Below are 23,813 nucleotides of genomic sequence, written 5' to 3' on the forward strand. Positions count from 1 at the left end.
AAAATGTCAAACCCATTAGATAGCACAAAGACGAAGAAAGAGAAAATTAATAAAGTTGCTATTAATGCACAGGTGCTAAAAAGTATACCAATGAGCCCGTAGTTCAGTTGTACCATTGCATAAGCAAGAGCAATGAGGATTCAGGCTGAAGTTCCATCTTTGTCAATCCAACCATAATAAATAAAGTTCTTAAACATGAGGCAATTCTTCATTTACTATCCCTCCTTCATTTCATATCTTGCCTAAAAAATGACCCTGAACAGGCATGTAATGCTTTCGCACCATTATCAGCAAAAGTTAATTTAACTCCAAAAAAGACAAGAAGGCATTCTTTTTTATTAATTTCAAAAATTCACATTATGAGATACAAACATAATGAACTCCCATAGGTAGAGTCATAAGGAAAAAAAAGTACACTTGTCGCTACAGTTGCTCATTTCCAAAAGTAAATACGCGTCAAGAATTCCTATACAATGCTACAACTACATTGTGATCTTTGTCCGGCAAATCATCCTAGTTAAATAATATCTGTATAGACCACAAGTTATGACTTAGAGGCACATATGTCAACAGCTTTCATACAAAATACATTATGAAATCTTATAAAATTAGTTGGCAGCACTGCATCCTACTCTCGTCAGATCAGATAAGCACAAGTAAATCACCTTTAGAATTCAAGCTTTCTGCATAATCCCAAATCAATAATCCTAGATTTACCTTTTCGCTTCAGAGGAGCGGCGGGACAAGTATCAGGAACTCCGGTTAGAATAGGAGCTGCAGGAGGTGTTGTGCAGTCATCAGAATCCCATTCTAATTTTGTCATTTCTTCAAGAGCACCCTCGGTCTGCTTCGAAACAATAGCTTCCAATAAACTTTCATACACAGATTCAAACATCTCTTCATCCGATAAGAACTCCACATCATCACCAAAACTCCCATTTCTCAAGGCTCTGAAAGAAGAAGTAAAATTAAGCCGGCGCACAACACTGGCCCTCGCTTCATCATTGTATTTCTTGCACTGAGGAGCCAGGATTTTGTCTTCATGGCCAGGAGCAAAAGGGTCAAAAACACCATCCTTGGGTGTTCGTGGGCTGCTAAAGTTGTCAAAATGGTCCTCACTTCTGTTGGTTTTAGAGGTAAAGGAGAGAACTTTGGGCAGTTTTTTAACTAAAGTGACTGGAGAGAGTGGGAAATCCCCAGTCTCTTTGATAGAATCAGGGGTGACAGGACCTAGATATGCCTCAACAATGGCCTTGCTAGCTTGCTCATCTTGTGTTTTGTTTGTTTGGTCCGTACAAGATTCAGAATCCATGGTAATCAAACAGCAAATAGATATCTGTAAGAAAGAGCAAAAACAATCAATGACAACAACTACCCCTAATCAGCTAATAATCCAAAGAAAAGTTTGTTTCACACCTCCTAATGAAAACCCTAATTCACTAAAACAATAACCAGTAAACTATCTTTCAAATCCTAATTAAAACCCTAAATAAACAAGGTTTTCACAAGCACTAGCGTCAGTTATTTTCTATGAGAGGGAAGATAGAAATGTATGAATAGCAGCGGAACGCGTAGTAGATTAGAAATCGGAAATCTTGACATAAGGGCTTACCTGACTTGGACAGAGAAAAATGTATGATTTTTGCAGCGGAGGGGGGGCAAGTTGAGAACGTAGAAGAAGAGAGAGGTAGGAAAACGGCAGCGTTTTTTTTCACTCAGTCACTCGTTTTCGCGTTTCGACTAGGGGAGGGCTTGTCCATTCTAGGGACAGAAAAATTATGTTAGGGTTGGGTTGAGCTTGAGTTTTTAGTTTTTGAGTTGGAGATGGAGTTGGAGTCCAGTTATTGCGAGCGTGTGCGCGTGGGAATCCAGGATTAGATGATGTTGGGGTTGTAATTCTTATGTGTTTTTGAAAAGAAAAAAATATATAGTTTTTTAATTATTTTAATGTGCTGATATTAATAATAAATTTTAAAAAATTAAAAAAAATATTATTTTAATATATTTTTAAATAAAAAATAATTTTTATCACACTTCCAAGTAGAATATAGAACTAAGAGCAGCTATAGTATGAGAAATTAATTTGAACTCAGCAACAAAAAATGACTCCAATTTTTTCTAAAGAGTATAATTATTATATATAATAAAATACTAGATTTTATGTATGCTCTCTATTGCGGGTTAGACAATTTTTTTTACATAAAAAATGTTAGGATAAAAAAAATCTAAAACCTGGTATTTGTTTTAATTGATAATTTAAATAATATGAATAAAAAAATACAATAACAATAAAAAAACTAATAAAAAAATTATATATATATAAAAAAACCTCAGCCCATCTTGGTTATCAAACAACTCAATGTTAAAAAGTAAAACTGTAAAAAAAAAACAAGAAAAAGCCTTATTGACCTAGGTGAACTCGCAAACTTTGCGACTATGAATATAAGATTAGGATAATCTCGTAGAAAGAAAAGAAAAGAAGAAAACTTGAAGGATGAATTTGAAATAAATCAATTAAAAAAAGATTAAAAAAAAGACAAAACAAAAGTCAATCCGAGTTAACTTTTGAAATTAGTTATTCTAGCCATAAACTTATAACTTAACTTATAGAAGGCAGATCATAAAAAATAACAAAGCAAAACTCTAAAAAAAAGATTAAAAAAAAACATGCAGCCTGTTTCCTAGTTTATCTTTTCTTTTTATGGATTCCGTCTTTCACATGACTACCTCTATTTCGGCTTCCTCTACCTCTGAATCTTCTGAAAGCAGAAGGATAGTACAAAGTAAAGAAATAACTATTGAAAACTTTACAAAAAACATTGATGATTGGAAAATTCTAAAAATTTCTCAAACTCATATTTATCAAAAATCTAAATATGATATTTTTAAAATAGATATATATATATATATTAAAAAAAAAACAAAGCAAACTTATTAACACATCGTCTAGTCTTTAAAACTCGCAACCCATGAAATATGAAACTTGAGTTCAATAAAGAATCTTAATTCCAACCTGATTTAATTTGAAGAATAAAATTGTAAAAAAATATCAATTAAAAAAAGTTGTCAAAGCAAATAAAAGGTAGCAACAAAAACAATGGAGATAAAACTTGATAGAGAGAAACCCCAATAATGATGAAATTGCAAAAAGATAATTTAAAAATGACCTCAATTAAAATAAATAACAATCAAAAAAATAAATACCAAATTTGAAATATTAAAAAATAATACGGGTGAGATTGAAAAATCTTTGTAATTTGATAGATTATTAAAAAAAAACAATCAAAAGATAAAGAACTAAATGTGAAGGAAAATGAAATTGAAGGGGTTGATCTGAAAATTTCAATGGTTGGTGTGGTATTTGAAAAGAAAAAAACATAGTCATGGTCACCGACACCAAATTAGTGGTGTGTTTGGCATACATGCCTCCCAACACAAAGGGGTCGGTGAAAGTTTCCAAACGTCGTCTCAGAAGATAGTGTTCGGTGCTTAGATGGCCCTGCATGCGCTACTTAAAGAGAATTAGGGCCATCAACTCGCTACACGCGCCAACATGTTTTTTTAATAACATTTAATATATGGTCAATTACAATTATGCCCCTGAATAACCTTGAAATTAATAATAAACCCAATGAAAAATGAAAAAAAAAACCTTGTGAGAGAGTTATGTTATGTTGAATTTATCTTTAACGACATTAGAGTAATTAAAAAATTTTAAAACAATTAAAAAGACAAAAAGCCTTTGAGTGATGTCCATTATATTTATTTTATTTTATAGTTAAGTTGGTAATTTTACTATATAGTAAAAATAAAATAATTAATATAACCTTATATAGTTTGTAAAAGATAATTGCGTAGTAGTGAAAATATCATCTTGCCTCCAATGTCTAATTCAATGGATATTTTTGTTATTATATTATTATAATGAATAGTATTCCAAGTTTTATTACATGGTAATTTCCGGAGAAGAGTTATTTTTTTAATAAATATTATATTTTTAATTAATTTGTATTTATGAATTCAATATATATATATATATATATTACCTTTTTATTTTATATTTTATGTTGACTGATAAAAAATATTCTAGCAATGAATAATCAAAATTCAATAAATAGAATATAAATTTTAAAAATTTATATTCAATAAATAATAAATAAAAAATGAATATAATAAAAAATCTATATATATAAAGACCCATTATTATCACTACTCCATAATGTTTTCATCCATGTGTGTCCTATTATTATTATTATTATTATTATTATTATTATTCGATGTTACTTTCTCTTTCTTATTTTTTTTATTTTTAAATAAAATAAAAATCAATTAATTAATTAGAGAATAACATCATAATATAATATTAAAAAAAATCAATGATGGGTTAAACACATAGACAATTCTAGTGAGGTTTCGTTAAGTGGAGGCAATGACACACGAATAATAAGGTTTTTATTTGTTAATACCAAACATAAAACACAAACTTATAAAATATCATTAATTAATAATATTAATAAAAATCTAAAAGTGTGCCAAAATACTGTGCACATGCAATGTTAATCATCTCACATTTTATTGTATTGTGACTATTCAAAATTTACTTTTTTTTAATTTGATCCTCAAATATTTTTTTACTAATTGCATTATTTTTTGGCTGAATTCGAAAACAACTTGATCAAATTTATTAACTAAGAACAAAATTGAAAGGCATGGACCAAATAGAAAAAGACGTCATAGATAGGTGGTAGTTTCAAAGTTCACACAAAAAAGTTTAATTTAGTCCTCAAACTATACAAACTATACATATTTGGTCTCTTAATATTTTTTTCAATTCAATCTTGGTCTCTTAAAGTTTGAGAGATGATAGGAAAGAATGTTATTTGCTCCAATTTAGGCCTTCAAAATAGTCGATCTTTGTGTCAAATAATTATATTTGATGAGAGAAATTCAACTTAAGTGTTTTTTTTACCTTGATAGTGCTTAAAAAACAAATCTAAGCTAGGAAATATTTTTTGTTTCTTGTTTTGTGATGATTTTTAGGGTTTTTCGAGGGCTTGAGTGGATTTATCAAGACTCATAGAGTGTTTTCTAGATATTTTGAGTTAAGAATGGATTAAAAAACAGGTTTTTAAGTTAAAAAAATATTCAACCCTGAAATATGATTTAAGTCAGGCGATGCGACGGTTGACTATTTTTTTTATAAAAGAAACATTTTATTCCATCCCAATTACATTAAAAAAAAAAAGATCTTCACTCAAGTCTGCCTTATAAGCCTATATACGGGTCATCCTAAAAGGGTCAAGCTTAGAGGCATCCGACACCTTTCTTTTCTTCTTTTTTTATAATTCTGGCTTAAAAGACATGTTTTTTAATAGTTTTTTAATTTTATTTAAATTAGTACCCCATTTATTTGATTTTTTATTTAGTATTTGTTAAATAGTGGTTATTTTTTAAGTATTTTGTATGTAGTTAAGTTTTGAATTGGATTTTTTCTAATTCATTTATAATTTTTTTTATACTTTATATAATTGAACTGTATTTTTAAAAATAAAAAAATATTTTGGATAGTATTTCTAATAAGTGCAACCTTGCTAGATATTTTTTCCCTTTGATTTTATTCCATCAACTTTATATGTGTTTATTTATACTATCATTTGATTAAACAAATAAAATAATTTTAATAAATAAAATCATTAAACATAATCAAGTAAATGAACCATGTTGTGATATCAAATATCTTGATTTACATTCGCTTCTCGATGTTTTCATATATGTATTTAGTTATCATGAATGATTTTTTTTTTCATTTGCTGACACAAATAATTTTTAATATATTTAATTAGATGCATGCATAAAAATTTTTATCTACACTTTATATTTTTATGTAAAAAAAGCTTACATGGTTAATTCTTTATTGAAAAAAAAATTTTAGCTCGTGATGCAGCATGAGTCAAATAGCTATTGATTATTTATAATGTGTACCGGGCTAATTTTTTAAAAATACAAAAAAACAAAAAACACTAAAACTTTAGGGATTTTTTTGCAATGCAATTAAACCTGGACAAAAAGATAAATCTTTAAATTTCTTAAGCTAGATCTTTGCCTAACGCGAGTTTATAATAAAACTATAAGGGAACTAACTCGATGTGAATTGATTTATTTCATAAATTCAAAGAAAACCTAGATGATTGGTTTTTATTTTAAAAAACTGAAGTTGAATGATAAAATCAGAAAAAAAAATAAGACAAATAATAAAAAAGGACGTTGGGCCATATAAAATTTTTAAACTCATAACCGGGCTATTAATCTGGAATTGCTATACATGAAAAGATCATAAAATTCAATCCCCAACAAATCTAACGTCGAATGATGAATTGTCATTATTATTACTATCGGTGTTATTATTATTATCATTACAATTATCACTATCATTAACACTACTATTATTAATAAGTAATACCATCATCGTTATTATTATTAGTATTATTATAACAATTAATATCATTACCATCATTACCATTATTATTATTGTCGTTATTATTATTATTATTATTATTATTATTATTATCACAACTAATATTACCATTATTTTTATTTTTATCACTATTATTTTACTGTTATAATGACTATTATTATTATTATAACAAACTATTATTAATACTATTATTACCATTATTATTATTGTTAGTAGTATTATTATTAGTATCATTATTATTATTAACACTATTATTATCACCACCACCACCATTTTTATTATTTTTATTATTATTATTATTATTAGTAGCAACAGCACTACTACTACTACTACCAGCATTATTATTATTCATTGTCATCACTATTATCATTACTATTATAACAATTATTATTATTAGTATTGCTATCATTATCACTATTATTGCTATTACTATTACTATTACTGCTGCTAGCAACATTAATAAATAATTTTATTTTTTATTATTATCACACTTATTATTATTATCACCATAATTATTGATACCATAACCACCACAACTATCATAATAAGTTATTATTATTACTATTATTATCATTAATATCACCACCACTACCATTATTATTATTATTATTATTATTATTCTACTAATATTATAACTTGTTACTATTATTACTGCCATTATTACTATTACCATTATTATTATCACAATTATCACAATTATTAATATTATTACTATCATTATCATAATTATTACTATCATTTTCACTATTATTATCATAAAAAACTACTAATATCACTATAATTATTATCATTATTAGCAGTATTATTAGTATTATTATTGGTTTCATTATTGCTATTACTATTATTCCTATCAATACCATTATTATTTGAATTATTGTTATTATTACCACTATCACTATTATTGTCATCGTTGTCATCACTATTACTATAACAATTATTACTATTATTAATCTAATTATCAAAATTATCACAATCATTACCACGTCATAATAAACTATTATTATGACTATTAGTAGTATTATTAATAATATTGTTAGTATCATTAGCATTATCATTATATTATTGCTATTATTATTACAACAACCACTTTAATTATCATTATTAGTGTTATTATTATTATCACTGTTATTGTTATTGATGTTGTCGTTGTTGAAATAATAAAAACTATAAACTTGATTTGAAAGATAAAATTATAAATTATAAAATCTATAGGAAAAGAAAACAAATAAAAAATCAAAAGAAGAAGGATTAGACTAAAAATTATTATTATTATTATTATTGAAAAAAAATATAAAATTAATTTGAAGAATAAAATTAAAAACTATAAAAACTTTAACAAAAAAGCCAAGGAAAAAAATACGAATCAAAATTAGAAGAACTGAATCAAAAATTATTATTTATACAAATTAGAATTGAACGATTAAATTAAAAACAAATAAACTTTAACAAAAGAGAAAAGGACAAAACTAAAAAATAAAAACTTAAAGGATGGATTTTGAAACACCAACAACAAATAGATCAACAAAATAAAAAAAATTAAATCAAAAGAATAAGAACCAAATCTGATAAATAAAAAAAATTAAAGGAGGATGCAATTGAAACAAAAAAAATTTAAGAAATGAATTAAAACAAAACAAATATTTATAAAAAAACAAGGGACAAAATCAAAAGAAAAGAAGCTTGAAGGGATAATATGGGATGTGGAGGGCCAAACATGACTTTAAAAGAGAAAAAAGAAAAAAAATAGGATGTTGCGACTCACTAGAGGTCCGACGAGCACATGCGCCACATAGAAAGAAAGAGAAGGCTGAGATGAATCGAGTTATGTGGCGGAATCAATTTTTTAACCACCGTGTTTAGCAACATGTGTCACCCGAATATGACGGAGCGACTGAGACGTTTAACGCGTGCATTAGCAATAACTTTTAATGGTTTTTTAAAACACCATCCTACCCTTAGAACCCAAGCTTAATTAACAAAAAAATAAAATTAATTCATGCAATTATAAATTCGTTCTTTTAAGGGTAATACAATAATTACATTATAGCAAAAAAGATGAAATGCTCTTAAATTATAATTAATTATTTATTTATTTTTAAGGTCAACAAAGTTATTAAACTATGCATAAATAAAATAAAAAGACTATTTTACCCCTAAAAAGCACTTAAATAAGAGTTTTTTAAGAATAAAAATGTCAATTTACTATTACAATCCACGTGAAACAAATACCAACACGACGTTTGACAGACACCCATCCTACCATCTCGACGTTGGACCGTTCATTCATTCAGGACCGACACCTCAAAAAGAAATAGAAAACATTGTGACCTTGAACCCTAATTTTAGCATTGAAAATTAAAAAATCGTTTTCCACGCTCCACGGCTGACATTTGTTTTCAATTTATGATTTTTTTTTATCTCAGGAGTATAATTATTATATATAATAAAATACTAGATTTTATGTTTGCGCTCTGTTGTGGGCTAGACAGTTTTTTTCTACATAAAAAATGTTAGGGTAAAAAAATCTGAAACCCTAGTAATTGTTTTAATTTATAATTTAAATAATATGAACAAAAAAATAACAATAAAATTTTTTAAAAAAAACCTTAGCCCAACTGGGTTATCAAACAACTCAATGTTGAAAGGTAAAACTACAAAAAAAAAACCCAGAAAAAACCTTATTGACCTAGGGGAACTCGCAAACTTTGCGACTATGAATATAAAATTAGAATAATCTCGTAGAAAGAAAAGAAAAAAAAACTTGAAGGATGAATTTGAAATAAATCAATTACAAAAGATAAAAAAAAAGACAAAACAAAAGTCAATCCATGTTAATTTTTGAAACTAGTTATTCTTGTAATGAACTCAGAACTTAACTTATAGAAGGCAAATAACAAAGCAAAACTCTAAAAAAAAAAGGATAAAAAAATAAGAAAACATCAACTTTTATATATATATATTAAAAAAAAACAAAGCAAACCTACTAAACATCGCCTAATCTTTAAAACTCGTAACTCGTGAAATATAGAACTTGAGTTCAATAAAGAAGCTTAATTCCAACCTAATTTAATTTTGAATAATGAAATTATACAAAAATATCAATTAAAAAAACTTGTTAAAGCAAATAAAAGGTAACAACAAAAAGAATTGGGATAAAACCTGATATAGAAAAACCCCAAGAATGATGAAATTTCAAAAAGACAATTTAAAAATAACGTTAATTAAAACAAATAACAATCAAAAAAATAAAGATCAAATTTAAAAAATTAAAAAATAATACGAGTAAGATTGAAAGATATTTGCAATTTGATAAATTATTCAAAAGAAAAAATAATCAAAAGGTAAAGAACTAAATGTGAAGGAAAATGAAATGGAAAGGGCTGGTCTGAAAATTTAAAAGGTTGGTGTGGTATTTGAAAAGAAAAAAACATAGAAAATTTAAGAAATGAATTAAAATAAAACATATAGTTATAAAAAAACCATGGATAAAATCAACAGAAATGGAGCTTGAAGGGATAATATGGGATGTGGAGGGCCAAACATGACTTTAAAGTAGAAAAGAGAGCTTGAAGGGATTAAAAAGGATGTCGCGACTCACTAGAGGTCCGACCAGCACATGCGTCATATAAAAAAAAAGAGAAGGTTGAGATGAATCCAGTGATATAATGAAATTAATTTTTAACCACCGTATTTAGTCACACGTGTTGCCTAAAAGTGACGGAGCAGCTGAGGCATTTAACTCATATATCAGCAACAACTTTTAATGATTTGTTTAAAATATCATTCTACCCTTAGAACCCAGGCTTAATTACAAAATTAAAAAAAAAAAATCAATTAGGAATTAGTTCCTTAAGTCAAGCCTTAAAAAGTTTGACTTCACAAATAATTAATAAATAAAATAAAAAGACTATTTTATCCCTAAAAAGCACTTAAATAAGAGTGTTTTTAAGAATAGAAATGTCAATTTACTATTACAATCCACGTGAAACAAATACCATCTCGACGTTTGACAGACACCCATCCTACCATCTCGATGTTGGACCGTTCATTCATTCAGGGACCGACACCTCAAAAAGAAATAGAAAACATTGTGACCTTGAACCCTAATCTTAGCATTGAAAATTAAAAAATCGTTTTCCACGCTCCACGGCTGACGTTTGTTTTCTTCTCTTCTTTTCCCGAGAAAAGCAATTTGCAGGGAGATATTTTGTTATGTGTGCACCACAACAGGCCGCGTGTTGGGAGTGCAACGCATGCTCCAGCGGACCAAGACCTCTTCCCTGAATTTGACGCTATAATCTCTTCGAAATTTCTCATGCCATTCCACGAGGCTGAGGGAGGGTTTTTAAAAGAGTTGCAGTGACTTTTTTTTTTTTTAAGTATCTTTGATTTAAAAATATATTAAAATAATATTTATTTTAATTTTAAAATATTATTTTTAATATTAATATATCAAAACAATCTATAAATACTAAAATATATTAATTTAAAACAAAAATAAAACTAAAAAATTAGTCCCTTAAAGAGCATTTATGGCAACTTGGCTGTGTGTTTCTAATTTTTTAATTTTAAATTGTTTTGATACTTTAATATTAAAAAAATAAAAATATTATTCAAATATATTTTTAAAATATATATTTTAAAATATAACTACTATGACAATATCAAAGACACTCTTATAATTTAGGTATAATGTCTCATGCCATAAAATTCATGTTTTTATGACGGTCCACTGTGTTATGTGTTAGGAGATAAATAAGGAAAATCTCAATTCAAACCATATTATATTATTTAATTATTCATTGTTTTTTTTTTATCGATTACATTAGAAATAATAACTCCTCCCTTCCTTCATCCAACTACTTTAAGCTTCCAAACAAGTATTAATATATTTTAAAAGATAATTTTAATATGGACTCCAGTACTTCATTATTAACTTAATTATAAGAAAAACTAAATTTACTTTTAACTCAATGTTGAAATCATCATTAAGGATGGATTTATTTTTATCTCACATTGAATGAAAATGTTTAAATTATATTTGATTAATATCTCAGAAATTACATAAATATATTTAGTTAAGAGATGAATATAAAAATATAAAATAAATTTAATTTTAATAATAAATTTATATACTTAGCAAGACTCTTCGTATCTTCATCATCTCTAATTTTTTTTCCATGTAAAGAGCACATGTAAATTGATCTAAATTATTATAACACTGAAGTCTGTGGGATGGCATGGAAAGGAAACACCAGGAAAATGGTCGTGAGTCATCACTGGCTGGCCAAACAAGCTCCCCGCCACCAAACGCGCTTTGTCCTTCACAGTTTTGACAACGCAATCGCCATGCAATAAATCCCTCAACAACAAATCAGTTTAGCTATTGGTTGGTGGATCTAAATCAGTTTCTACTGCGGCAGCAGAAACAACCCAAGTACATATAAAGCAAACTATGGCAGCAGCAGCAGCAGCAGCAGCAGCAACCTCTGCCTCTGCCAGACACAAGAAATCCTCCTCCTTTAGTCTACGTAGCCCCAGTCTCAATTCCCTTCGCCTCCGCCGCATTTTTGATCTTTTCGACAAGAATGGCGATGGCATGATCACCATCCAGGAAATTAGTCAAGCACTCAGTCTTCTTGGCCTTGACGCTGACTTCTCTGAGCTTGAATTCACCATCAAATCCCACATTAAGCCAGACAACATTGGCCTTTCTTTCGAAGATTTCGTGTCCCTTCATCAATCATTGAACAACAGTTTCTTTGGTTACGATAATAATGCGGCCGAGGAGGAGGCGTCTGCGAATGATATTGGAGATCAAGCTTGGATGAGAATGGAGGAATCTGATTTGTCAGAGGCATTCAAGGTTTTCGACGAGGATGGGGATGGTTACATATCAGCACATGAACTGCAAGTGGTCTTGAGGAAGTTGGGATTTCCTGAAGCCAAAGAGATTGACAGAATTCAGAAGATGATCATCACTGTCGACAGCAACCATGATGGTCGTGTTGATTTCTTTGAATTTAAGGAAATGATGAGGAGCGTTCTTGTTAGGAGCTCTTAATTATTCATCTTCATGATCTTAATTCTCCCTGAAAACCTTTTTTTTCTCTCCCTTTCTTTCGCTTTCTTTTCAGTGGTTAATTAGTCTTAATTATGGTTTGTTTTCATATGAATGAAGCTAGAAATATGAATCAATCATTGTCATGATTGTACCAACGATGCTCAGGCTTCATGTTTGTATGTGTTAATAAGGTATCCTTGTTGATTTTGATGTTTCAGGATTTGCACTCTCATGTATTTCTATGCTGCTTCTCTTAGATCCCAGCATGCGGTGTCTGCTCTTTCTTTGTGTTCTTAGCTCCATATGCCTGGGCATAAGTAATTCTCTCTTTGCTTATGCATCTTCCAAGATAATTAGCACATGTACAGAGACAGCAAGGTTTTATTTCTTTATTGCCCAAAGCTTGGATCTTGTTCAAAATGCAGCTTTAAGTTGACCTCTAGAGTCTAGATTGTGATTGAGCTAGCCCTTGCACGACTTTGTCAACAATATACTACCATTGACTTCTATTCATTCATACAATTTCCTGTAAAAGAAAAAATGTTCCTTTCAAGAAGGGGATAGACAACAGCGACCTTTAAATTTTGATCCATTTCTTTTTAAGAAATACAAATTTTTTTAATCATAGTTTCGATCTACGTTTGAATAATCAAAAGGAGAAAACTAGCTAGACACGGAAAGCAGAAAATAAATAAAATAAAACCTGTTAATTGAGTTCACACAGCAGTCTGACTGTTCTAAACTTATAGTCTATTAGATGACTTGGGAACCCAAGAAAAGTCTTGGTGAATTTTTTCATTCAAGATGGAGATTTGACGTTGGTAATAAATCCGTTTCACTTTATGATTGACATTGCTTGTAGCTGCATAAGATCAGAAAAAATCATTGGTCCAGGCTGTGTGTTTGAGTTGTGCTTGCTTGTTGATTTTTTCAGAAAAATAAGAACCAAATTAGAGCGCAGGAATCCAGGAAAAATTATGATTCTTGAAGCAATATGAAAGGATGACTCGAGTAAAACAACAGGATGGAGCCATGCACCAATGCCAGCTACATCTAGAAGACGTCATCAAACTACCTTAAATCCAGGCTTCATTTGATTGATTTCTGCAGTTAATTTGATTACTAGATTGAGGAACAAGCAAGACAGTTAATAAGAAGGAATCGTAGGCCCACATAGGTAGTTAGTTTCAAAGCAGGTTTCAAAGTTTCCAACATCACAAACACAGCAAATGGGGTAGTTCAATTCTGTTTTATTACACGTTTTCAAAACCAAGCACCAGGAGCCGGATCCGCCTACTCTTGGAGTATTTCTGAGGGCATGGTACCTTGTTTCAGCACAGAAATCAGCTTTTATCAGCATTATAGGCGCATATTCATACGAAACATGATGGTATGTTGCCAAGTATCAACACCAGATGATGTAAGACTAGACCAGACAGTCCCTTTCCCTTCCTGATACTGGGGAAATTTCAGCATGAAGTTGCGGTTTTATTTCGAGATTGCAACTAACAATTACAAGAATCAGATTGCCGAGCTGGTCCTAATACTACGAGTGTTGGCTTTGCCGGGGAGACCGAAAAGGCTAACACATGGACCAAGTCTGGTTCAATGTATAAAAATGGAAGACGTGCCATGGTATATGGCACAAGAGGACTGGTAGATGGGTTAAGAGGTCATAATCTGTAACAAAATTGAAAAACAAGTGTAGCAGACACAACCAAATCTGCAAACGTAAGATGGGTTGGTCTCTTCTGAGAAGAGAATATTGAATCACGGAGGTCGAGGGATTTTGAGGTTTGTTAAACCAAAAATACAAGCCCAAGTGTTCAACTTTTAACACAGTTTATTAGAATAAACAAGGGTCTAAAATGATGACTCTTCAAATAATATAACCATTGGTGTTGTCTGATTTGGACCAAGACTATATTAGACATAGACTCTTCAACCAAAACCAAAACCAAAACCAAAACCAAAAAGGTTAAAGCTTAGCTAACTAGCAAAATTTCTTGATTATCAAATCTACCTTAGCTTAATTACCTCCATCTCCATGCTCATGTTTTTCTACCCTCATTCCAACAACCTCTGATCTTTTTTATCTGTAGGGATTCGTTTTCTATTATAGGTTTCGAGATTATGATCATCATAAATACCTCAAAATATGTCAAGAATCATTTGCTTCACAAATATCTGAATACTCTTGTTGTGATTAGCCGATGAATAACTATTTAACATGGCAAGTATCGCATACAGAGATCAAGAGCTAGAAGAGAGCTTCTCATTCAGCAGCTGCTATGACTTCAACTCCTCATCGTTCCAGTCCATTTTCTCCGATGAAAGCGACGATGAATCCTACATTGAGATAGCCCTTGAACAGAAGAATTATCATGGAGATATTGATGACTGGGCTGATGAGGAAATGGAGCTACGTATATCATTTTCTTCTAGTGTTCCCTTCCAAGAACCCTCCACCACAACAACCAGCATTGAGTATGAGTCTGCTGCGACAATGTCAAAGTCTCCATCGTCATCATCAACAACAACAACATTCACTATGAACTCTTCTTCTCCTTCCAAGGAGGGTGATCAATGGGATACTCAAATGGGGTCCAAGGCTTCTGATTCTAATTGTAGAATCCAAAAGACCATTAAAAGGAAGGCTCAGTTTCCTAAAGTTCACGGTTTTCTCAATATGTTAAAGCCCAGTTTAACGGTATCATCAGAGGCCAATGATGAAAATGGCCGTCCGGCTAACAGCAATCACTTGGAGCTTGTACGCCCCAGGTATCCTTCAATATTTTCTGATTTTCATTTTTCGATTTTCTTATGGCATTTTTTTTTTCAGAAATAGCCATGTTCGATATCAGTATTGTTCATTAAAAATACATTAGACTTTGGAAGAAAAAAAGGCCCATGGTCACAATTTTACGCAGATGGACCTTGAGTCGTCCATTTCAATTTAGTCTACGATCTCCTCTTCTACACTATGATACTGACTAAACGCAACTCAAGAGATAAATCCGGAAAATAACAAGGATAAAGGATAGCTTTTTGCCCTTTAGTTTCTCGAGTTTTTCAGAATGTGGCAACTAATATACAGCGATGTGGGTATAGATTTTATTTGCAATAATTTATATTTATTTGTATATGATGATGACTATAGGCATTTGATATTACAATAACCACTGAGTACTTGCCATGTTGATTTCCTGTTTCAATTCAATCGAAGCACGATGAAAGGATCGAAGGAAACGGCAATGAACAGCAGTGGCATCATGATGAAGTTCTTGGTCAAGTTTCGAACCTTGAGAATTCGGACTTTGCTCGCATCATTTATGAAGTCTCGCCAAGAAATTAACTTTCCCCGAGGAAAGAAAAACATTGGCGCATATCAGACGTTAATAAAGCCTTTTGACAAATGGTTAGTGCGAAAAGGACAAGGCAGCAGCAGCAACTCGAACAACCCTTTCGGAAATGGTGACAGGTCAAGAGTTATGGAGAAGAACTTGGATGCAATTAGAGGAGTTTTGGAAGCAATGAGTACTAGCGTTGGTAGGAAAGATAGGAAATCCAAAAGTTGTCCAAGTTCTACAAAATCCTCCCCAACTCACCTAGGTTTCTCGAGTGGAAATCAGAATCACAAAATATGTGCTCAGGATAACTCAATCCAGGCTGCTATTGCTCATTGCAAGAGATCATTTGGCCCAAATATTGTGTGATTTTATTTTTAAATTTCTCCTTTTTGCATGTTGAAATTCATGTACAGAATCACCATCTTGATTTAACAAAACAATGTGTTCTCCATATCTGAGATGTTCATGGTTTTGACGTTAAGATTTGGGATTACCTAACAAGTAGCTAGTTGTCTGCATCTCGCTCGGTCAGACTTTTCTAGGAAGGAATGCATTTGATTTCTACCACTTGGCCACTTCATGGGATTATCTTGCCAGGATTGAAATCTTAGTGAGAGAGCCCCTCAACTTCTCAAGCCTCCCTTCCCTTGGATATGAAGATCCGAGACCATGTGCTGGGCCTCCCTTGGCGGATTTCTCCACCGTTGGTCCACGGTTTTAAGTGTACTTGGTTTTAAAAGTCACGGCAGATATTCATTTTTTACTCCTGCTTCTTTTTATTTTTTTTATAAAAAATATTTTAAAAAATAACTATTATTATATTCTAAAACACTATTTAAGAAAAATAAAAACAAAAAAATAACATAAAATTAATTTTATTATCTTTCATTTATAGAAAAACAGATAGATAGAAGTAGGATCTACAGATCCCACGGTAGTAATCCTCTCAAATACTATAATACATGGGATGTATAGACTATAATTTTATTTAGTTTTGAGTAACTTATATAAGTTTGATGGAAAAAATAATAATTAATTTCGATGGTTTCATGAACTATGTGTTTTTAAAAAAATTTCTTTTTTTTAATTTAATTCCACACATGCCCGATCTCATCAATTTTTTTATGTTTCTTGAGAAATATAATAAATTGAAGATGATCAACGCTAATAAACTTCTTGTTCCCTCCCGCCCTGCAGCATCCTTTCGCTTGCTAGCAGTGCATGGAACACGTATATATCTTCTTCATAGCTTGGTTTTATTATCCTCTCTACCCTTTTCTTTTTGAACAATAAATAATTAGAGGAAGAAGAGAATAAACAACCACATTTAAATAATAAAGAGGCTGATTGATTCTGTCACGGCATGGATGGATGCATGCCGTTTGAAACCTTTTCGATCATATAAAAGCAGAGAAAACTCTGGAAAGTCTGAGAGATTTATATATATATATATATATATATATATATATATATATATGCATGGAACTTTAATACAAGGGGCAGACCAGACGCAGGTGGGTTCTTAAAGAAGGGAAAGATCTTCGATTCGTGTGGGAGTGGAGGAGGACACGGCAGCTGTTGAGGACAAAAAGAGTACGGACATGCACGGGGTCTCCACTTGCAGCTCAGCAATGAAACTGAAAGGGCGGCGCTGCTGGCTGATGATTACAAGAAACAAAAGGAACCAAAAAAAAGAAGAAGGAGGAGGAGAAAGCGGGTGGGTGGGGATTGGAGAAACAGGAGAAATCATTGCAGAAATAAACACGCTCAGAAAGACACTATCCTTCGTTATGCGCCTCGCCGATTTTTATTTTTAAAAAATAATGTTTAGGCTAAAAGATTATAATTTTTTAAAAAAACAATATGCAAACAAAAAATTAATGATTATAACACCCTTCTAGTTCAAAAACTTAAAAATAAACTACTCATGTAAATATGTCAATAGACAAAATTTCTTGGTATATATCGAAAGTATTACAGTAGAGGTAAAAACAGATAAATTGTGGAGTGACATAATATTTTTACTGACAGAATAACCGATGAAGTTACTGATGAAATAATTTTGTCGGTAATATCATCAGTAATACTTAATTTATGACCTAACGATCGACCCTCCCCTCCTTCATTTCTCTTTGTTCATTGTGTATTTTTTCTGCAACAAACAACAACCTCCCAATCTTAATACAATTTAACCTCTCACAACAAATTATATCATCACAATACTTAGTTTGTCAATATTTATGTTCTGATTCAAATTTTGTTGAGGATTCTCCACTTTAAGTAAGCAAATCTTCCTTCTGCTTCTTTTTTATTTGAATTTAATTTTAAAATGTTTATTTTTTTATATATTTTTATAGTATATGTATTTTGCTTGGGTATTTATTTGTTTTATATAAATATTTGTGTGGTATACACACAGAGAAACATATGTTCCTCACGATACCATGGTATAAATGATGGTTGAGTCAACTTCTAGTTCTGGTAACGTGCATGGAGTTGTAGATGAAAATATTAATCCTTATACAAATATGGTTATGGACGCGATGGGAATGAATCCGGGTCGTGTCGGTCAATGTACATTCGTAGATGAAGAACCTCATGCAGACACGACCATGTTTTTTGATCTTTTAAAAGATTCTAACGAACTATTACGGGATGGTTACATAAATCACAGTAAATTATCGGTCGTTGCACAGGTGTCCACTATCAAGTCATATCATGGGTTGCGTGAGGCTGGTTATGATAGAATTGTCGAATGAGCGAGAAGCATTTTACCTAAAAAGAATAGACTGAAAGAAAACTTATATGCTTCTAAGTCTATGATGAAACTCATTTGTTTAAGATACCGGAAAATTGACATATATCCAAACTTCTGCATGTTATATTATATTAAAAATACAGAGTTGATCAATTGCAGACACTCTTATTATAAACCCATGATTATGATTGATAGAAAAATAACATTTATGGAGAAAAAAAAACTTAAATACTTTTCAAATCACCAGATGAACTCAAGATTTTTGCCTGGTCAAATAAGTTTTTTTTCTTCCAAAAAAAGGGGTTCAGGCCCCGTCGGCTACTTTAACCAGCAACCATATATACGCATGGACATGTAGACGACGAAGTTTCGTATGTCGCAATCAAATTGCCAGCAGTTGTGTAAGAAGTAAGCAGTTAGCGGAGGGATCATGGGATGTGTTGCTTCACTGTAGATTCGTCTTTTGGTATGTAGTGGTGCGCGAGCGAGGGGAGGGGCCCACGTGTTATTTTCTTGTCATGTATTTATTATTATACACTGTCCAGGCGTAACGTACGTCTGCATGCTTGCCCTTATTCTGTCTCTGTGCATACATCCATCCATCTTAATTAATCTGTTCTTCTTTGTAATAATGACAAGATTTACTCCGTAACCTTTCTTCCTGCAAGTTGTGCATGATGTGTTTTTATTTTAGAATCTTTTGACTTGGAATCCCGAGCACGCGTTGAATATATAGTTTTTGTGTTTGAAAAATATCTTTGAATTTTTTTTTATTTTAAATTAATTATTTTTTGATATTTTCAGATTATTTTGATGTGCTGATATTAAAAATAAATTTTAAAAAATAAAAAAATATTGTTTTGATATATTTTCAAATAAAAAAACACTTTAAAAAATAATGTAATCACGATAACAAAGAGGCTGTATAAATTACCAACAATTGAAAAAAACAAAAATTATCAGTTTCTTTTAAAAAAAGTCAAAAACTACTTTTGAACCTTGTTTTGTAAGATTATTTTTTCCAACCACTTTATTTTTATTGCTAGTACTAGCTAGGAGATATATAGTTGGTGAATTGACAAAACATTCTAGGCACTTCTCTTTTCCATGGTGAAAATATAAACACATATTTGAAGGAAATATGTCACATCATGGAAAAGAAAGTCAATACTATATTAAATAAATTTACTTCCTCCTGTTAAATAGCACCATGGAACTTAAAACACAAATTAATATTTAGCACGGTTTGTTTTTGTGTATGAAACTGTGCTATAAAATGTGTTTATTTTGAAAAGTCATTCATTTGATGTTTTTTAATGTTTTTTTATTGTTTTGATGTGCAGAAATTAAAAATTAAAAAAATATAAAGAAAATTTATTTTAAAGCGAAAAATATTTTTAAAAAATACTCTGCATAACAATATTATTATAGATAGTTTTTACGGTTACTGTTTAAAAAACAATTCTAAAAAATATTTTTAGTAGTTATTTTTTAAAATAAATTATGTGTTTGGTAAGAATTACTGTGAGATTTTATAAGTAACTTATTCTAGCTAGTATAAAACTAAACATAATTACATATAAAATCTAGTAGGGAAAACAATTATTTAGCTGAACAAATACTTTTTCTCTACGGTTATATATAGTGGTTATATACAGTGTTATGCACAACAATACCGTTAAATATAGTGTTTATGGGTGTCCTTTAAAAAAAATAGATTTTAAAAAATATTTTTAATTATAATTTAAAAAAAATATGTGTTTAATAAAAAATAGGATGAATTTTTATAAGTAGAAAAAATAAAAAATAAATTATTCTACGTTCGTACAAAACCAAACATAAATACATATAAAATCTAATAGAAAAAAAGATTATTTAGCTGAACATATAGTTTTTTTCTACGTTTAAAAGAAGAACAATACCGAAACGGCACTAATAATGAAGCCTCGGGAATTAAGTATATATTATTAAATTGTAGTTAGCGGAGAGGAAGATCAACCTAGAGCAGAGTTCCATGACCATTATAATATTTTTACCCTTTTTCACTTTACAAAAACTGCTAGCTGACCTGACACCATGCCCGTGGTAGACCGTACTGTCCGCTTTAAGGATTTTTTTTTTAGTAGAAGTTTTGAGAAAATCCTCCATTTAGAAATTGCTTTTTATTTCAAAAAACATTAAATTAATTATTTTAAATATTTTTTTATAATTTTAAAAGGTTAATATAAAAAAATATTATTTTAATGCATTCTCGATTAAAAAATACTTTAAAAAAATATTATTTATCATATTATTAAAACACGCGGTATAATTCATATTATTTCAAAGATTAAATTTTATTTTTAAATGGTTTTAAGCATACAACATATATATTAGCCAAGTTCCATGAAGCAGAAACATGCCTTTCCCGACAACGCAAGCAAGAAATTCTGTCACCATACGTCAGATAGATATTTTTTTTTAGTTTAACGTGGGTGTCCGGGCCAGCTTACGCGCACCTCGACTAATCCCACGGGCCTTGAAGTTAACGACCATGTAAGCCTCCAGTGGCCATCATATAAGTAACCACAGAGCTCAAACCTAAGACCACAGAGGAAGCAAATCTCCTGGTCCCAAGCTCTTACCACTGGTCAGATAGATATTTTTAATTCTCCGATAGATGCATGTGGCCAGGAAACTTGATACTATGACATACAGGTATTCAATATTCCCCTTATATTTTACTAGCATTAGGGTGAATATTTTACTAGATAGATATTTTTTTTTATAACAAAACCGCATCCAATACAAACACTTGGTTATAATTTTTTTAGGTTTTTAAAATATAAAAAATTTAATTGATAGTAAAATAGATTAAATTACATTAATGAAATTAATAAAATGAAAAGTGAATATAATACTAAATTGTTAGAAAATAAAATTTATAAAGACAAAATAAATAAGTAAGATCAAGAGGGATCAATATTCAAATAACAACAGGGCTTTAAGGATTAATGTATATATTTTATAAAAGGGTTAAACAAGAAAATTTGAATTTTTCTTGTGTAAAAATTACTTACTAGCTAATTTAGCGCTATTAAACATAACGCTCAATCCAACCGTCAGATTAGACTAGAAATTTACAAGAGGCTCCTTTACATATAGTTAGGGCGTTACATCCACCCCATAACTTTTTTTTTATAATATTATTAAACCTGGTATAACGTATTAATCTCGAGCACTCAAAACTCAACTCTTAATTTAAATTAAGTTTCAAATTCAATAATGCAAGAATCACATTTATATGATTGTGTCAACTTAATGGATTTAAGAGAACATAAGATCAAAGAGAAAAAAAAATAACATGGCTCAGGTTAAATTGGGTTTTGGCCAAACATGAGATAATTAGATATTTAAGCATTCCCAAAAGAGACTGTTCAACACGCCTCCAAGTCCTCATGCTTGCTACCCTTAATACTTCTAAGACCCTGTTTGTTTGCAGGAAAGTAGTTTTCTTTTAGAAAGTGAATTTATGGGAAAGTGAATTCCAGGGAAGTGAATTCCGGGAAAGTATTTTCCGATGTTTGGTAGTGTAATGGAAAATAAGTTGGAAAACACTTTCCAGTGTATGGTTATGTTATGGAAAATGAGCTGGAAAATAACTTATTAATGTTTTATTTTTTCAAGTTTATTAAAATAATGAGGAATAAATCTTACAAATTAAAAAGTTGAATGAGAATGAAATTGAAAAAAATAATAATTTCATAAATTATCTCAAATAAAATAAATAATAATCAAAATAATAGAGATCAAATCTAAAAAATTAAAAAAAATAAAAGGTGAAGAAATTAAAATAATAATAATAAACATTTCATAAATTATTTCAAATAAAATAAGTAAAAATCAAAAGAATGAGGATCAAATTTGATAGATAAAAAATTTCAATAAAAAAATGATAAGGAAAAAACAAATAGCAATTATAAAAATAAGGACCAAAATTAATATAAAAATTAAATTTTAAGAGAAGAAATTGAAAAATAAATATTCAAAACAAATTATATATAGCAATCAAAAGTTTGAGGATCAAATTTGATATAATCAGCAAATAATGACATTTCTAAATTTTTCACAACTTCCGAAAAGTGTTTTCCGTCCAAATTTTTCAGGAAAACACTTTCCTGAAAACCAAGTCAAATTTTCCTTTGACTGGAAAGTGTTTTCCGTTGACCAACTTTTCCAATGACAAATAAACACATGAAAGTTTGGAAAGTGGTTTCTCGGAAACCACTTTCCAGAAAACAAACACAGCCTAAGTATGTGTTAGAGAATATGGTGGAAGGTGATTTTTAATTGAAAAGTATTAAAATGATATTTGTTTGGAATTTTTTAATATTATCGTATTAAAATCAATATGATGTTTTTTAAATTAAAAAACATTTTTAAAAATAGATTGAAGAACAAACACACCTTGGGTTGTTAAAACTTGTCTAAAGAGAAGAAAAAAAATCATATGCTAGCTGTAATGACTTCCATGTGCAAGCCAGGTCCTAGACCACTACCATACAATACCCACCATATGATCACGTGAATGGTTAGATCTTCCTTCCTTTTGATGATGGTATATAAAGGTGTTGTTAAAACTCGAAACCTGTTAGGTGAGGGAGTAATAGGGGCAATTATTTTCGGTTTGGTTCGGTTTTTTTTTTAAGTAAGCAAATCAATTTTTTTTTAAAAAACCAAAATCGGTTCAAACCGAACTTTATATATATATAGTTTAATCGGTTTTTTTCACGGTTTAGTTTTTTTAATTATTTTATTTCTAATTTTCTTGATTTTTTGATTTTTTATCTGGAGTAATGGATGCAGACAAATTTTCTTTGGAAATCAAAGTTTTGTTTTGGGTGATATTTGTTTTTATTTTTTACGACCTGAACTGTTTTCTAAAATATTTTTCTAAGATGTTTTTTATATGAAAAAATATTAAAATAATGTTTTTTTCAAATTGTTTTTATAATTTTAATATATTAATTTAAAAATTTTAAAAAATATTATTTTAATTGAAAATTGCTAAATTTAAAAAAATACCCTACACCGCGTAATCAAAGATATCCAGATCTCTGGATGTGGTAGAAAGCAAGGGTTTTTTAGCTTGGATGGCTCTAACGAAGACTTGCTTTAAAGGGAGGG

General features: G+C 29.9%; 3 protein-coding genes across 3 annotated transcripts; 2 read left to right on the top strand and 1 right to left on the bottom strand.

The window, feature by feature from the left end:
• Positions 1-301: 301 nt before the first annotated feature.
• Positions 302-1,862, bottom strand: LOC133677360 (unknown protein 1-like). Its single transcript, XM_062099359.1, has 2 exons — positions 1,613-1,862; positions 302-1,336 (listed from the first exon to the last, which is right to left on the bottom strand). Exon 2 carries the CDS (start codon positions 1,310-1,312, stop codon positions 668-670), a length of 645 nt encoding a protein of 214 aa, XP_061955343.1. The 5' UTR covers positions 1,313-1,336; positions 1,613-1,862; the 3' UTR covers positions 302-667.
• A 9,782-nt stretch (positions 1,863-11,644) lies between these two features.
• Positions 11,645-12,756, top strand: LOC133676786 (probable calcium-binding protein CML43). Its single transcript, XM_062098523.1, has one exon. It carries the CDS (start codon positions 11,931-11,933, stop codon positions 12,537-12,539), a length of 609 nt encoding a protein of 202 aa, XP_061954507.1. The 5' UTR covers positions 11,645-11,930; the 3' UTR covers positions 12,540-12,756.
• A 1,707-nt stretch (positions 12,757-14,463) lies between these two features.
• Positions 14,464-16,340, top strand: LOC133676785 (uncharacterized). Its single transcript, XM_062098522.1, has 2 exons — positions 14,464-15,320; positions 15,766-16,340. The coding sequence occupies exons 1-2, from the start codon at positions 14,770-14,772 to the stop codon at positions 16,253-16,255; spliced, it is 1,041 nt and encodes a 346-aa protein (XP_061954506.1). The 5' UTR covers positions 14,464-14,769; the 3' UTR covers positions 16,256-16,340.
• The last annotated feature ends 7,473 nt before the right edge of the window (positions 16,341-23,813 follow it).

Source organism: Populus nigra, chromosome 17 (genome assembly GCF_951802175.1).
Source record: "Populus nigra chromosome 17, ddPopNigr1.1, whole genome shotgun sequence".
Taxonomy (NCBI): domain Eukaryota; kingdom Viridiplantae; phylum Streptophyta; class Magnoliopsida; order Malpighiales; family Salicaceae; genus Populus; species Populus nigra.

Excerpts from the sequence above, each read along its gene's own strand:
- LOC133676785 (XM_062098522.1), top strand. The coding sequence starts at position 14,770 with ATGGCAAGTATCGCATACAGAGATCAAGAGCTAGAAGAGAGCTTCTCA. Across the intron at positions 15,321-15,765 it reads TTGGAGCTTGTACGCCCCAG|CACGATGAAAGGATCGAAGG; the intron begins GTATCCTTCAAT and ends ATTCAATCGAAG.
- LOC133677360 (XM_062099359.1), bottom strand. The coding sequence starts at position 1,312 with ATGGATTCTGAATCTTGTACGGACCAAACAAACAAAACACAAGATGAG.
- LOC133676786 (XM_062098523.1), top strand. The coding sequence starts at position 11,931 with ATGGCAGCAGCAGCAGCAGCAGCAGCAGCAACCTCTGCCTCTGCCAGA.